General features: G+C 41.8%; 1 protein-coding gene across 50 annotated transcripts in view; it reads right to left on the reverse strand.

Annotated features, from left to right (window-relative positions):
* The window catches only part of RIMS2 (regulating synaptic membrane exocytosis 2), a 447,314-nt gene extending 434,641 nt beyond the window's left edge, over window positions 1-12,673 (reverse strand). For 19 of the 50 annotated variants that reach the window (XM_086881261.1, XM_086881272.1, XM_086880958.1 and 16 more), the window contains exon 1: window positions 11,585-12,668. In XM_086881261.1, coding sequence (XP_086737387.1) covers window positions 11,585-11,754 — 170 coding nt within the window. In that variant the 5' untranslated portion in view covers window positions 11,755-12,668. Of the gene's footprint in view, window positions 1-11,584 lie in introns of all 50 variants that reach the window. The other 31 variants (XM_086881133.1, XM_086881107.1, XM_086881080.1 and 28 more) reach the window with 8 other exon arrangements.
* Window positions 12,674-17,193: the final 4,520 nt, after the last annotated feature.

Raw genomic sequence — 17,193 nt, forward strand, 5'->3', positions numbered from 1 at the left:
ATTAAGTTAAGACACTGTTATCATGGACTAATTCTATCATTTTTATCACTCTTCTTTGTGCAGAATAAATATGGCCATTCATACTAAAAGTTAATAATGTAACTAAATGTTTATTTTGTCTTTCTTCAAATAAAACCTTCTTCTATACGTGAGAATATCTGTGTTATAGAAAGCTTGGGAATATATAACTCAGACCAAATTTTAGACAAGAACACTCTGCAAATTCTGCAGAAGACAGATGTAAACTCTACAAAGTAGCTAAAAACATTTCTCTTCCAACCGTGTCTAAATGAATTCAAAATACGTAAATGTACATGAGTGCTCAGCTACAGCACATTAAATTTCATTCAGCTTTGGCCACCTGCATTTTCAGATATCAAGAAGGCAGAATTCAAGGCTTTCAAATAGCAAGAACTTTCTCTGTATTCTACCCTGAAAGCACCTGTTCTTGGCCCAGTGCCTTCACAGCATCTTCTACAGCAGTTTTTCAGATGAGCCATAAACAGGGCAGGAAAAAAATATATTTGGATTTCTTGGTACATATTTTTAAACTTGAAAGATACATTTTTTTAAAGAAATAGGGATACTAGGTAAAAATAGTTTTCTTTCAATCATATGGGGATTTTGCTTAACTTTAAAATCTGGTGGAATCTTTGGTAAAATTCCACAAAGAAATTAAAATTACTGCTTCACTTGAAATATCTTCTGATGCAATATATAGTAGCATGGCAGCAATATCAAGACTTCAGAAATATTTACCATTCACTTAAACTTATCTCCTCAGACTTATTGCTTATATTTAAATCAGACTATCATCAAAATATCAATAGGCATAACCTTACTACCAATCCAAAAACTAATACATTAATAAAAACCAGAACAAGTTGCTTCATTCTATCCATAGAATAAAATTAAGTTTTTAATTTTAAATAGCTCACAGTGTTTACTGTGGTATTTCATCACTTCATTACTGCAATGTTACAAGTAGTTTGGGAAAAAAAAAAAAAGATTTTCCTGAAGCATTTTAACTCTAGTAAAAAACACGTGTTTGATAAAAGCATAATCCTCAGCCTTCTAAACGTGACAGTGATGCTGCTTTTCTAGCTGTTAGATAATACATGGTTCAGCTGTCACTTACTGTGCAACAGTCGGTTACACAGAATGAAATGAATCATAATCGCGATGACTAGCCAAATTAATGAAAGCTTGCTGAATCAAAACCCATGCTCCCAAACTGTCTTAGATCCTGATTCAGCAAAAAGATACTTGATTTCAATACCATGCAGCATATTCCATAGATACTTGTTTATCCAGACTTTCAAAGCAAGAAAATGCTGAATTCAGAATGTACAGCAGGACAACAGTATGTTTTTAACAGACTACCATCAAAAGTGACCTGTCAACTTGTAAACACACTGTAGCTAAACAAATACTGTTAAAACAATACATAGCAAAAGAGAGATGGTGTGTGAATTAAGAAACTGTCAAACTGAGTTCATAGTGCTTGCTCTATAATGTTACATTGTTTTAAGCCCACAAGTAGTAGACAAATGCTGTTTGTGACTTCCTATCTAGCAATCCGACTAGCTTCATCTATGAGATTCTACCTTAAAATATCTGTTAGCAGCTCTTACTGGGGAATGGCATAGGAAGGTTTTCTTTGCAATGTTCTTTTGATGATGGGCATGCTTAATCCCACATGCTGGAACGACCTTATATTCCCAGATCTCCTTTTAAATCTCATTCTTCAAAGGCTTTCTGAATTCAGTACAAAAAAATATACCAGATCCTAAGAATAACCATGGACTAGAACGCAAGCATACTCAGGTTCCCAGCAGTGAGTCTCAAATAGTAAAGTTATGGATAAATGAGCATATCCTAATTAATAATTGATAGAAATATAAGCAAAATATGCAGATTGACAAACAGCTTCTAGGGAACCGTAAATGTCAGTGTCAGCAGGGAAAGTGCCCACGGCATTCTTATAAGACCAAATAGTGAAGAGTTACTCTCAAAAGCAGAACTCTGCAGGGCAGACACAACTTATCTAGTTCCAGAGGTCTGTGAGATAGACCTCTACATCTGACATATTCATTCTGTCTTCTTTTTAAGTCCACAGCCAGAAATAGGCTTTGCAATTCATCTGGCCTATTTGAAATGTCTAATTTAAGATGAGATGGATCACATCCTAGAGGCACCTCTTTATTTCCATTCGCTTCAAATTCAACCTAAGTGATTTCAGACATGGATGTCTTCCTCCACAGGTATTCAGATCTGGTCAGAAGAATCCCTCAGAATTTCTGGGCTCAAATAGTGTAATCCAAGCTCTAAAGGATGTAATGTGGGAATGAAAACTATACCAGAGCCGAGGCAATGATTTTCATTAACCAAACAGTTCTATGAGTGCTGAGCTTAAAGAAGTCTGATTTTGTGAGGACTCACACCTCATGATGGATTTATTTTGATGCCAATGTTGGTTCTCCCCTGTAAGAACTCCTCGGTATGTAGAATGGTGTGAGTAGACTTTTTCAGTCACGAGTATGGACAATCACTTCCACAACCAGTCTTCTTATTTTCATTAAACTCCTAGTAATTATGTATTTTTGGGACCTCAAACTTTTGTCAATTTTTTTGTGAGTTGACCAACGTCTTGCACCTACTGAATAAATATGGCAGCAGATGCAACAGTTTCCCTCACAATCATATAGCATTTGTGTATTTCCATGTTGGTGAAAGACCTCCTTTATCAGGAAGAGATTTGAACACAGCTCTCTCTTACCAAACGAACAAGTTATGGGTAAAACTGGAAAGGTTTATTTTGCATCCTAACAATGAAGGCATACAATTGCGCTGTCAGGCATGTGAATGTATGGAGAGGCAAGAGAAAGTCAAAATATCTCAGTGATTAGGATATTCTCTCTATGGAGGCAAGTCCTCATTCTTGCTCCAAGGGCTGTTGTGCATTTTCTTTAAGCACTTGAATGCAAAATTCGTAAGAAGCATCTGATACAGACAGAATACAACTCAATGGCACTAAAGACAAACACTGCATAGCAGAGGTAATCAAAGTCAAAATACAAAATGAGAAATGACTGATTCAACAAGAGTTCTGCAGAAAAGCATGTTGAAGGGACAGTAGATCACAAGCTGACCATGAATCCATAAGTGCTATATCACAACAAAAGCCCCATGTGACACTGCTTATACAAGGAAGGAGTTCTGCACAAGAAAATTTTATTCTCATGCTCTCCCCATACACTTTTGGAATATGTGTCTAGGTTTGGACACTGTTTAAAAAAAAAAAATATCAGTGAAAAAGTATATATAAAGACCAACAGCAAGAATGGTCAGGGGTCTAGAAAATATGACCTGTTGAATTCACAGAAAGGAGTGATGAGAATACATAGGAGGAGATATGAGCACATTTGTGAAATACATAAAAGGTTGCTGCAAACAGAAAAATAACAGACTGCATTGCATTTCCATTGTGGACAGAGTAAGTAGCAAAAGGCAGGAAAGAGATTAAGGTTTAACAGTAAGGGGAAAATTCTAGTGGTAAGGATAAGGATTTTAAGTTACAGAGACAAATTATCTAAGGAATTCAAGAAATTTCCATCCCTAGTTGAGGGATGTCCCTAGTCAGTAGTGGAGTCATTGTTCTTATACCTGTCAGTAGTAATCTATCATTTGAAAAAATGTAAAATTGTATTGCATAAAAGAGCTTTACCCTAAGATCTGCTTGGCCCACTCTTCACTTCCTGCTACGTAGGCAACACAGCTCTTGCAGAGATGATTCATTTGAATTCAGTGCATTGTTTGCTGCATGCCCTTGCCTCGCCAGGAAGGCTATTTATTTCACTGCTTAGGTGGGGTCTCACAATTGCAAATCATCAGTTTAGACAAAAAAGTGTCAGAAACTGCTATCTTAAGAGCCGGTCATGCCTTGAGGCAAAGGATGAATTGGAAGACCTGTTGAGGTCACAACCACCAATGTTTTCTATTATTCTATGTGTTCTCTGGGCTTTAAAAAGCTTTAAAATAATTGCTTTTCACTCATCCTTTCTGTAAACAGAAAAATGTATAAATGCACCAAGAGATAGATAAACATATGGAAAAAGATTTCTTGCTAACACACTGGAGTACACATTTCTGAAAAGTTATACAAAAGATAATTGTAAACCATTTTCCAAAATAGCTGCTTCTAAGTCACAGTTTTGTTTAAAGGTGAAAATATTTTATGTCCTTCATGTGCTTAAGGCAGTACACATTCTAAAGGAAGTCTGCCCTCAAAAATACACAGAAACAAAATTCCAAGTTATATTAAATACCTAGCAATGTTATGACCTGTTAAATATTCAGCGTATAAATACAATATTATATTTGTTATAAGAAATTATTCTTAAAAATATTAATGTCAAATAATGAATAAGTCATCAGGAAGTATTTAAGCAACCTCATATGAGATTTAAGAAGAAAGAACCAACCCCATAGAGACAGTAAACAAATAAAACAATGTATTTTATGTATTACTTAAAGATTTTCTTATAAATTTTGTAAATAGAAGCACTCAGACTTGTTTGAAACAGAAGTTCAACTCTTGTTAAGTTCAACTCTCGTTACTCCTGCTAGAACAGGATGTCTCACTGTATTTTCAATAAAATTTTAAAGTTTAAATCAAATATATTCTTTATGGCCTCACATCAAAACTTAAAAACTCCTAAAGATACAGATAAATAAAGTCAACTATTATGACTATTGTTCTTCTCCTATTAAAATGCATGAGTTTGATCTTTTTATCAAAATGCAACTGAGATCACTCTGAAAGCATGTAATGTGATGACAGCTGATACTTAAATTCCAGACTATAAAAACACTGACTTCCACCTTCAGTGACAGAAAACAGCAAAAATTGCTTTGAACTCTTACTCTCCAAAAATTACAAGTATTTACTTCTTACATGCACTGGTATTCCCCTATACAATCTCTTACTGTTACATTAACTCTTACAGTCTCAGTCCTTACTGACCTCTTTGCAGCTTCAAGACCATAGCTTGGAGAAACTACATGAGGACACAGACACCACACAATACAATGCAGAAGCAGCTGTTCAGCACAGCACAGATTTTGCAATGTTACTGTATCTCCAGATGTATAATAACCCCTGAGATGAAGTTGTTGGAGTTTACTGAGTTTACAAATGCACTACCAGATTTGGTGTAAACTGTTTTGATTAATAAATTACAACATACACCAAGCAGAGTTACTCCAAGGATGCAACAGTTCCTCCTGTTACACCATGTAGTCCTGCAAAAGAGATCTAAACTCAGAAAGTATTGAAAACAATATTGGTTGTAATGAACTTCAGATTTATAATAACTTCATCTCAACAATGACTGCTTTTGAGTGCCATTTTTAGACAATTAGTATTTCAAGAGATTCCTCCTGCTTATGAGTTTAAATTAAAAGGAAGACTTGCCCACTCTTAGAGAGATTAGGTTGTCTAAGGTAAATTGTAGCTAAAAGCCTTGATATAGTAAGACACATTATTAAAACAGCCCATGTGATCTAAACTTAACCTAAAAAATCATCTCCACCTCAGAGCTCATTGCTAATGTATAACGTTTGTTGCAGTAAAACAGGTATAGATGAGATCATAACTCATCACTTCGATTTTCTTGGGGTTTTGTCTCCCCAAGTTTCTGTCAAAATGCATCATCAGTGAAGATATTGGGGGGAAGAGGAAAGATCACACCAGAATAATCCTTCTTGGAAAAGGTTAGCCTAATGGTCTTAGAAACTGCCCTAGCATTCTGACTGAGAGTAAATATGATAACAAAACTTGAAGGAAGCCACTAAAGCAAAAGGGTGAGAGGTGGCATTAGGCTGAAGAAAATCCCATTCCACAGGATTAAAATTCCAAATACAAACTATTCTTTTACTTTTTCCTCCCTATTATGGAACTTTGAGTATTTTGCAAATATTTTAAAACTTCACTGCCAGGGTAAAAACACATTTTATACCAGTTCTGCAGTAACCTATTCCTTCTGTGTATTTTGACACTTACAATATATACACTAATTAGCCATTGGTTCAATGGAAAAATCAATTATTTGACATTCTCAGTTATTTAGATGTTACCCAGCTCAGAGATGCATGCAGACAAAACCTAGAATGGACCATTCAGTCTCTTAACCTCACCTCCAGAAACCTCTGTATTTCACCCAGTCACTGCTTTCTAAGATACAGTCCCAGCACCTTAAAATTATGATCTCCACTCTATTTTAGATGTAAAATTAAATGGTTTTTTTCTCTTTTTTTTTTTAAGTAAGTGCAGCAAGATGTTTATTTGACAGAAAGCACATACTATCTGTGTTTGTTGAATGTCTGTTTTGGGGGTTCTTTGTTAACTAAATCCTGTATCTGTTTTACTATTTCTCAGCCCCATACGATGTCAAGCCTTTCTACATCCAGATGACCCTACTTCCTGAATGTGGGAACATCAGCACTACTGCAGTCTTCTAAAACTTTACTCAACATAAACATTATCAAGCCAAATAATTAGTGTAACTGCCACTCTGTATAATCTCCAAATATATTCTGCTTAGTCACTAAGAGGAAGTACTGCTTTAATCATTTGTAGACAGTGTCTAAAAGTGTGTTAGATTCTTTAGAGAACAATTGTAAACACTGAGTCTTCTTGAAGAGCAAATGTAACAACCTGACAAGAATTATCTACAATATAAAATGTCTAAGCATGTGGTAAGAGTGAAGAGCAAGGAATAATGACAATTTTGAGAGAGGCACAAAAATCAGTACAAATTATTAAAACAAAAGAAAGGGGATACAATAAAGAATATTACAAGGGAGAGGAATGAGGTAGGAGGAAGAGAAGAGGAATGGCATGGCAGGAAAGAGGGCAAGTATCCTCCTCAACTATATATATAGATTTGTGTAACTTCTATTATCACTTCTTTTATACTGCATCAAGTTACTACTTTTAAATTCACTTGGACCATATTTTATTTTATAATACAGAGAAACAAGAGCAAAATTATGAGTGGTGTAGCAACAAACTGTTCTGATCAGCACTACAAATTCAGACAAAATGCAGTGCAAAATTATGGAAGCGTAACTTAACTAACATTGCCTGAAGTCCTAGTTTACTACTTAGTCAAAAGCAAATCTTTTTGCCTTACTTACAAACTTCAGGAATTTCTATACATAGCTCTATTTTCCAAAATCAAAATCAATAACCACATATATCTCTTTCTTCTCTCCAGCCCTGAAATCCAAATCCAAAACATACCTTTGTACACTTTTTGTACACTTTTAAGGCAGTGTAAATCAGAGCTGATTATTTATAAAGTAGGATAATTATTTATAAAATAGTACAATAGCTTTGTGAGTCTGATATTTACACTTCTGTGAGTCATGGCCATCAATCTATCGCTTTCTCTTTCCCAGGTGAGCATCCTGCCCCACATCTCACTCACTCACTCACAGTGTCATACAGAGCACAAACAGCCCAGCTTTCTTGAGGTTTGCTTGTTTGCTTGTCAGAGATTTTGTTTCATTCAGTGTAGCTAGCCCATTTTTACCAGGTCTGTGCCTTCACCACCATAGTAAGTGGGCCAGTGGACAGCTGTACCTTCCTAAAGCTCTCTCTGGACTTGACAGTGGTGGTTCACAGAGAGCCACCATCCTGTAGCTAGCCCACTATGTTTCCACCTTTCCTGTCCCCTTAGGTTAACCAGCTGACAAAGCCACACACTTTTAAAAGAAATCTTTTATAAGAACCTCATGATAAACCTGTGATGCTTTGCAAATATATGAAAAGTTGGATGATTTCATAACAAAATTTCTCTTGGGAAAATTTGCCTACTACTGGGCCAAACTCTCCATACCTGTGAAAAGTTGAAATACATGTTTTTTCAGAGTTATGAGTGTGACTTTATGAGGAGAGCATTTTATCTTTAGAATTCCTCAGCAAAGGAGCTGGAAACTCGTGATATTTCAAGTAGGAAAGTGTCAATGGACATCACACAGACTGAAACAGAAGTATTAATAAATAATGCCAGCATCCTAGCATCTCTTATATTTTTTTTCCTGTGTGCATACTCTCAATACAGTTCTTAGATACAGAAATAAAGTACAAATTGAAAGTAAAAAAGCACAAGCCTGATCCCATAAACCAGTCTATATGGAGGAAATGTGCTGCCTAAAATCTGTTAAAAAGCTTACACACACAAAACCGGATTTTATAAAAGGAAGGATGTGCATAATTTAAAGGAAAAGTCATCATCAAAAATTCTATTCTCTATCCAAGTCAGTAAAATATCCACAAAGAAAAAAGTTGAAAGTATGTAAATATTCTTTAAACAGCAAAGACTTACACCCAGAGTACAGACATAAATTCACTCTGTCACGCATTACGCATATTAAATGTTATGCAAAATATATATTCAATAACCTTGTCAAAAAGACACTTTCTTAACACATAACATTCAAAATGCACTCCAAGGGTCCCAAAAATTCCAGAAGAGAGACAGTCAAAGCAGCAAAGTTTGTCACCCATTCTTTTTAAAGCAGAAGCTCCACCTCAGGAACACAGTGCACAACTGTAGCTCAGCGTATTTCACAGCCCAAACCAGGCCAAAGGAGAGAGCAAATCTGGAAGGCTTCTGCTTTCCATGCCATCATGTTCCATCAAATCCTGGCAAGAATTCATGCTGACCCGATCACTATTAGTTGCTACAGATTACAACTCCATACCATCTGTATTTCCTTTCCCCAAAAAGAGTAAAACAAACATAAGGAAAAGTTATGTATCTATTTTAAATCCACACATATTTACCCCAGGGAGTGAAAGGAAAAGAATAAATAGTCCACATTACAGATGTGAGTCACACTACTTAATGCTCTTTTGGAAAATGCTCAAATACCACAGTGACGGGCACAGCATAAGAATTTGAAAAACACAAGATAGAAATAGAATAGAGAAAGGAAGTAGAGCCCAGGGACTAGCCATTCATACTGACACTCAATCACCATTAATTATAAAAGAAAAAAAATAGAGGGAATACATGCTTGCTGCTTTCCTCAACATTTGAACAGTTCTTGTGTTAACATCTCTAAATGTCAGCTCTTGTTTTCAGCATCTTTTTTTTATCCTGCTATATTTCTCCATGGAATGAAATGACACAATTTTATTGCTGAGGCAAAAATACCTTCCACTTCAAAAGAAGTTTGCCTTCGAGGAGAATTACACTTGAACAAAGACTGCAGGATTTAGCTCTATATTTATCGCTATGCAATAACAGTAGTTCATTCATATAAACATGGGGGGTTTCTTTTTTATTCTTTCCCTTCTTTTGACAGAAGGAAAATGTTTCTCAAGAGACTTAAACTCAGTAATATCTACCTAAAGATGCTGGAATTACTTTGGTGGAGGTAATGCTTGATAAATCTGTAGATATTTTTAGAATAAACATGTACCTGATGGTTCAAGGAGACACTTCATTTTAAGAAAAAATGAAACTGATGAGTTATTAATCTGACACCAGCTCACTTCTCACTACCCTCTAAAATATTGTGGGCTATCTATTCAAATTCCATTGACAACAGCATTTTCCTAATAGCGCTGCTTTAGGCCATCCTTTATGTATAAACTTTACACCACACCATCTCCCTCACAGCTTACACAGAACTCAAGAGGACATTTTTAGTGAGACATAAAGAGAAACTAAACCCCATATAAAGTTTATCTTTAGATCTGATGAAGAGTGGATTTTTTTGCCCATTGTCTGCTCCCAAAATTCTGAATATTGCAAATGAAAACAATTCTGTTTCATTTCTTAAGTTAGTTTTACCTTACCATTACTTGAGAACAGTTTATTCTTCATTTGCAAGCTTAACCATTCAATCTGATCCTAGTATTGTACTGATATTGTACTTTATATTTGATCATAAATATTACTGTCCAAGAAACTTCTTCAAAAATTTTAATGCTATTATTATATATTTATAATGCAACCTTAATGCCTTGAATTCCTGCAGCTTCCAACTTAAACTTCCATTTTTGTTAGTGATTTTTAAGGGTGTAGAAATTTTAGACAAAAAAAATGCATTTATTCTGATATAGCATGCAATTTCATAAAATAAAAGCATCTAAAAATCAAAATAAAAGTATCCCAACAGCAAACAAATTGTAGACCAAGAGACTAAGATGTGCTGACAAAGGAAGGTTTGGTACTTTATTCCCAGTGCTCACATTACACTGATGTGCTCCAGAACATACATCCAACAAAAAACCTTTTTAAGCAGACTTGGAAATGTTTTTAGATCTCCTCAACACTTAGGAGCTGTCACACAAACAGTGTTTGAAGTTTTTGGTATGATGCTAATAATAATTCAATGAATCACGGAAAGAGACTTCCAAAGTCAGCAACTAAAGCCCAGAAGACAGCTTCCAGGTGCTGAGTGTGAAAGGCCAGCTGCAGTTAACATGTCCAAGACACAACACTAGTTTTGGTACAAAAAAAAACCTCTTAGAGCTTCAGCTTCACCACACTCATCAAAGTCATCTCCGCTATAGCAGTAGCTTTACTTGTTTATAAGCCGCTAGAAGTCAGCGCGGTTACTCCATCATGAAGGGAGAACAGGTTTCTCGACTTTACTCAGTGTCTGCCACCGACTGGGGCAGGGCGTGACCCAAGCCGTGCACGGCAGCGGGACCCCGCGCCTGCAGGGAGAGCGGCGTCACCCGGGAATGGGGCACAGCACTCGGGGAAAGCTCAAGCTTCCCCGGGCCCCGCGCTCCTGCCCGGACAGCTCCCGGTGCTGAGCTGGGCCGGGTGGCTGCGGACAGCTCCCGGTGCTGAGCTGGGCCGGGTGGCTGCGGACAGCTAGCTCCCAGTGCTGAGCCGGTAGCTCCGGACAGCTCCCGGTGGCCGGGGCCGGGGCCGGGGCTGCCCCCACGCCCGCGGCGGGCAGGCGGAGGACGTCTCGCTTTCCCCGGCGCCGGGGCTCATGCTTGGAAAGAGCAGCGGGGCGGGGGCGGGCGGCAGACACGTTGTCGGGGGAAGATGGCGGCTGTGGCAAACCCACCCAGCCGGGCGGCCGGAGCTCAGGCCCCGGCGGTGCCGCGCCGCCCGGCAGGGCCGCCGCCGCCGGCGCGCAGCCCGCCGCGCCCCCGGCACCGGGCCCGATGCTGCCGGTCCGCCCCCTCCGGCGGCGCCGACCGCCGCCCCGACCCACCCCCCGTCCTCCCGATGGAACACGCCGGGTGAGGACAGCACCTGTGCGGCCATGTTGGGCGCCTGGTTCCCGCCGGCGCCGGGGCGTGCGGAGCCGGAGCCGCCCCGCGGAGCGCGACCGAGGCAGGCGCCGAGCCTTGCCCCGTCTCTGGCCGCTCCCGCGGGTCCCTCCCGCCGTGCCCCATCCTCGCCCGGCGCCGAGCACCCCTGCCCGCCCCCGGCTGCCCGACTCCTCTCTCTCGCCCTGGCCATGCCGCCCCCGGGGCCGGAGGAGAGACTTCCGCGGCCGCGGGCCCGGGAGAACGAGAAAGGGATGCGCCCGCCCTTACTTGAGCACAGATTGCTCCTTCTCCTCTTCCTTCTTCTGGCGGTCCATGACTGCCAGGATGATCTTCCGCTCTTCCTCCGTGAGGTGGCTGAGGTCCGGCATCTCGGGCTGCGGGGCCGGAGGCGGCTGAGGAGCGGCGGGGCCGCTCCGGGGCCCGGCGGGAGCCGACATGTTTGCTGGGAGCTGCCGCCGCCGCTACGGGAAGCGCTGCCCGAACTCCAGCAGCACCAGCGGGAGCGGCCGGCGCCGGGAGAAGCACATACAAATCAATACCCTGTAATCAACCGGCAGCCTAATGACGGCCCCGCCGGGGAGGGGCGGGGTGCCCGGCAGCCCCGACCTCGCACCCACCCGCCGGGCAGCCGGCGGCAGCGGGAGGACGGGGACAGAGGGGCCCCGGGGGGCGAGCAGGGGGAGCGGCGAGGGGAGAGGGCAGCGCCGGGAGAGGAAGGGCCGGGGGCGGGGTGGGGAGGGAGAGGGGAGAGGGCAGGATTAGCCGCGGGAGCGCTGTGGTTTGGGTGCGAGCAAGATTATCCCGACCCCGAGCGCCCGGCGGGGAAAGGGGGGACGGAGCGAGCGTCGGGGGCTCAGGAGACGGGGGCAGCGTCTGCCCGGGGGGTCGAGGGGGGTGCCGTACGAGAGCGGAGCCCCTGCGCCCCGGGGAGCGCAGCGGGGGAAGCCCCAGCGGGCGAGCGCCAGTCCCGGCCGCCGGCCGCGGCTCATAATTCCTCGCCGCCGTCCATGGAAGGGGCCGCGGGGCGCCGCGCTCGCCTCCCGCCGCCGCCGCCTCCCGCCGCTCCTCGGCCGGACCGCGCCGCTTCCTGCCGCCGCCTCGCTTGGCTGCTGCCCTCTCGGCTGCGGGATGGAGTCCGCCTAACCCATGGCATGGCGGAGAGCCGGAGTCACGGGAGGGGGCTCCGCATCGCCCCGCTGCCTCCCTCTCCTGAGCCGAGCGGCGCGGGGCGATGCGGGGCCCGGCTGCCGCCCCTAGCGGCGCCGCGCGGGCTGGCGGCGGGGGGCGGCGGGCGGCAGCTGCCCTTATTTATTTATTTATCCCCGCACAAAAAATGGACGCGATAAAAATCACGCGAGGAAGGACAAGGAGGAGCCAAGGCGCCGGCGACGCGCTGGGAGGACCGAGGCCGGCGGGCGCGGGGGGGGCAAGGGGGAGGGCGGGAGATGCTGCGCGGCCGCCGCTCCCGCCGCTCCCGCCGCTCCAGCCGCCCGCAGGGTGGCCAGAGAGGGGCACCCGCTCGGCGGGGATGGCCCCCGAGCGCAGCCCTAGGGACAAGGATCTGGCGCGGGGCAGCGCCGGCCCCGGGAGGAGGAGATGGAGGCAGCAGGAAAGGCGAGGGGGAAGCCGCCCGGGAGGGGCGGCAGAGCACCCATATCCCCGTCCCCTCGTAGGCCTCACGGCACGGTCCTCAGTTCGGGCAGAGAACCGCAGAGCGACATCAAGGGAGCCGCGGGGTGTGCGCCGGGCCGGTCTCCGGTGTCCCCGAGCCGGGAAGCGCGTGGCTGTTGGGCCGTGCGAATCCAGCCCAGCAGACCTGCTGCTCCACGGTCGCCCACACAAGGTCCTGCTGGAATGTCCTTCACCCCACGCCAAGTGTGAAATCTACCCCCACCTCTGTCTGGACAGATTCCTCTAATCCAGAAGAGCAAGGATGTGACACCCATGAGAGAAGCTTGGAGAAGAAAGTCATCCTCCCACATGGGCACCAGGTAGTGGAGAAATAAACCTCTCAAAACTCTTTTGCTATCTCTAAATTCCCCACCTGAGCAGTCATTTTGTGGCAGGAAATAATTTCTGGAAAAAGTATCTTACGGTACCCAAAATGCCATTGAGACCAAATAAATGGGAAATACCCTATCCAAGAATGCCAAAGAAACAATTCAATCCAAATCTGTATGGTTTTACTCTGTAAGAGATGGTAGAGTTCCGCTTGCTGTTCTCTCACTTTATGAGACATAACATCAGTCCTGGACAACATCAAAGTGTATGCAGCAATAATAAAGAGATTTTTAAAGGTTTAATTTGAGCAGTTTGACATTTCATCCCAGATCATACAGTCTTGGAGCTGGTGCTATTTGTAATCTGCCATGACATGAGTTTATAACCAGGTGCAAAGAAATGGGGGAAAAAGGCATCTTCCAGAACTTATCACAGTCCTCATTAGCTATATATCCACAGAGAGTAAATTTTAAGATGCAGCTCCACAAACTAAAGGGTTCTGCCTGCAGTATTGGTAAAAACACCGTTCCTTTGTGGAAACAAATTCTGGAGGAACAGATTGTCAGAAGGACATGAGAGGTTTGCTGTGGTAAATCAGGTCTTAGCAATAATCTCTAGCTATTACCAGGCACATATATTTATTGAATTTTAATTTATTTTTTTTTTCTAAGAAACGTCACTGGCATCTTTAGCTAAAGGAGACTATTCCATTTCTTGATGTAAAATTGTATATAATAGACCCTTTGTTAAAAACCATAAACCATTGTGTAAGACACTGATCGTATTATATTTAAGCAGATATCCTTGTAAAATAAAAGGTATGATTTTTCATTCAGTCCTGAAAGCATTCTGCTCTTCCAGTTCACATCACCTTCACCTTTCGGACTGGATTCCAGCCAGCTGGCTCTCACCGAATTCCTTGTTTCTTCCAGGCACTAGATAAATCTGGCATCGAAGTCAAAAAAAAGAGGAAATGTAGAACCATATGTCATAAGATTACCAAAGATAGTACATTCTTTATCAATCTATGAATGTTGAATGGAAGAATTAACTGTGCAGAAGCCTTTGGAAAATACATTTTATCCCAGGGAAGAACGAGAGGAATCACTCAATCATTTCTAAGAATGATTACAAAGAACCAGACCAATTGAAAGTAGTCACTCCTCCTGTCAGGTCACACCGTTGGTTCAAGAATATTTCATGCCATGCTTCAACCATAAGCACAAGCAGTATTCAGGCTGTAGTTTTGGTTGGAAGACATCACTACTGGTTTTTGTGCATTGCCTCATTCAGCTGAGATTCTTTATAACAGATATTTACCTCTGAACTCTGAATTTACAGTGCCTGCTTCATTTCAATGTGCCTGTGATTTTTCATCCACAAATTACAAATACTTGCTCTCAGCATTACTGTAGAATTTCAAGAGCTTTCTTTTCTCCTTGGTATTTTCCCTGTTTCCACTAAATACCCTACCATTACATGGCTAACTGCAAACAAATACAGGGGCAGGAACTGTAATCCCCATACGTTATCCAGCTATTTGTTTTGAAAAGAGAGAGCAGATTCAGGGCAGAAGACATCCTGTCTTGATGACAATATAAAAATGGTTCAACTTGACCTTTCTAAGCTTCTACCTTCCTTTCTCACAATCAGTTCCACCTATCATTCCTCACATTTTATGCAATTAAAAATAAGTATTATTTTTCCATGTTCCTGTCAGCCTGCACAGAATTGTCTCATGTTGTTACTGTTATTTACATTACCCAGATGACATACTGGTGAAAACATACTCACAGCACAGACTTCTCTACCCACTCCAGTGTAATGGGGTCAACAGTAGTCTATGATCCACCAACAGAGGATCATACTATCATGTTGTATAGTCTTTCACAAAAATAATTTTTAAGGAGCATTCATTTATAATTCTGACCCTCATGTCTCTCCAGGTACCTGCCCTTCCTGTCCTTTTCAGTTCTCATTCTGAACTCACTACCACTCTCCAAAAAAACAGATTCCCGTTCCTGGTTTACAATTATCTTCTGAAATTATTCTTCACTGCAAAATCAGTAAATGAAAATTCACTCTAATTGTATATCAAAGGCATGTGATACTTTCTTTTGGTGGCTTCTGTAAGTCATCTAAATGTACTGACACCAGCAGAGTTATTAATATAATTTTTGTGATACCCTTTTTTAATCTGTTCCTTTTCAGTTCTGCTAGACATGAGGGGTTCCCAAGGAAACAGTGATATTGTAACCTAGTTTTATATATCACCACAAAATGTCTTTCACTAAGGGTCTCATTATACTTACTCCCATTTCCTTCCTCATAGCAACTACAAGAGTAAATGAGTTGGTAGATTCATTGTTTAAGTGTGTCAAGTATAAGTCTTCTCTGAAAAGGAAATGCTAACATCTGCTTTAAAATGTTTTGTGTAAGGGAAAAAATCCAGTGTAACTAATTATTTGTTATTTCTGTCCCAATTTGAAACTCAGAAAACATTTTTATGTAGCTGACATGAAAGGAACTTTAAAGGAACACTGTTATGGATCAGTGAATGTAGGAAATTAAAAACATTCTTGGTTGAAAATTATCAGTACTCAGACTCTCAGTGGATCAAGTCAGATGTATAACCAGCAAGAAATGTATCCTGCAGGACAGTTCATGGAACCAATCTGCAAGGGACTCCTCAAATTTCCATAGAGGAAGGAAAACTACACTGCAACAATTTTCCAGGTTCTGTATTAAGTGTTATCCAACCATCATGGGCTGGTTTTCTGGTGCAATCTTGCATCATTCCCAGCTTTCTCCTGCCTAAATTGAGGAAATGTATTATATAATGTCACCAAATTGTCATTTGATTGCTTTCAGGAGGATTTTGCTACTCTCTATGCAAATTTTTTTTTATGCTTCAAGCAAATTTTTATTAGTCAGATACTTCCCTACAAATGTTTTGAACAATGCTAGATATTTATGGGTAGAAGTTTCATCTTTTTTATTTGTTATTCTCATTCCCTATAAAAGAGGGTCATCCATAGTATACACAGTACTGACTATAACCAACTATATTCAGTGAAATAGTTCCTCCCAATTTCATTGGTGTTAAGGATCTGTCTGCAGTAGATGGAAAGACATTGGTCTTTTACCTAGAGAACACATTTTTTCCTCCAGCCCATGCATATCATCAGTATCTTCACTGAGTCAGAAGGGTGAATTTCTTAAGTCATGCTGAAGTGTGTAGCTTAATTTTTACCCACTTCCAAACTCTTTTCCTGCTCAAGGAGAACCATTAACCTGTTGGATTAGAGGACTGGAGGCTCTCCATGGCCATCATGGGAGCTGCTTGGGTTATAGAGGATGTTCGATTATATTCCTAAATCAGCTTTGGTGGGAAGAGATTGATTTGCCTTCTCTCAGTGGACCGAGGAGCTGGGATCCAGGTTGTATTTTGAAATGCAACACGGTAGAGGCCCTGGCACGTCGGCTTTCTGTAAGCACAGCTTGCTGAAAACTGAAGACAGGCTCAGATCAATTAGATAATTTTCTGGTTTGAGGCTGGGAGAGTTGGGGTTGTTCAGGCTGGAGAAGAGAAGGTTCTGGGAACCTTAATGTGGCCTTTAAGTACCTAATGAGGGTCTAAAAGTTAGATGGGGAAATATATTTTAGTACCACCTGTTGCAAACAAAAGTAGATATATAGAAGGAAGAAGGGTTTTTTTTTATTATTATTATAGGGGTAGTAAAACTGGAATGTGTTGTTCAGAGAGGTGGTGGACTAGATGACCTTTAAAAGTACCTTCCAACCTAAACTATTCTATGATTCTATGAATGGGATACTTGATAAATATGATTTCAGCAGCTTGGATGTTTTGTCCA

The sequence above is a fragment of the Cyanistes caeruleus genome, chromosome 1 (genome assembly GCF_971803275.1).
Source record: "Cyanistes caeruleus chromosome 1, bCyaCae1.hap1.1, whole genome shotgun sequence".
Taxonomy (NCBI): Eukaryota; Metazoa; Chordata; class Aves; order Passeriformes; family Paridae; genus Cyanistes; species Cyanistes caeruleus.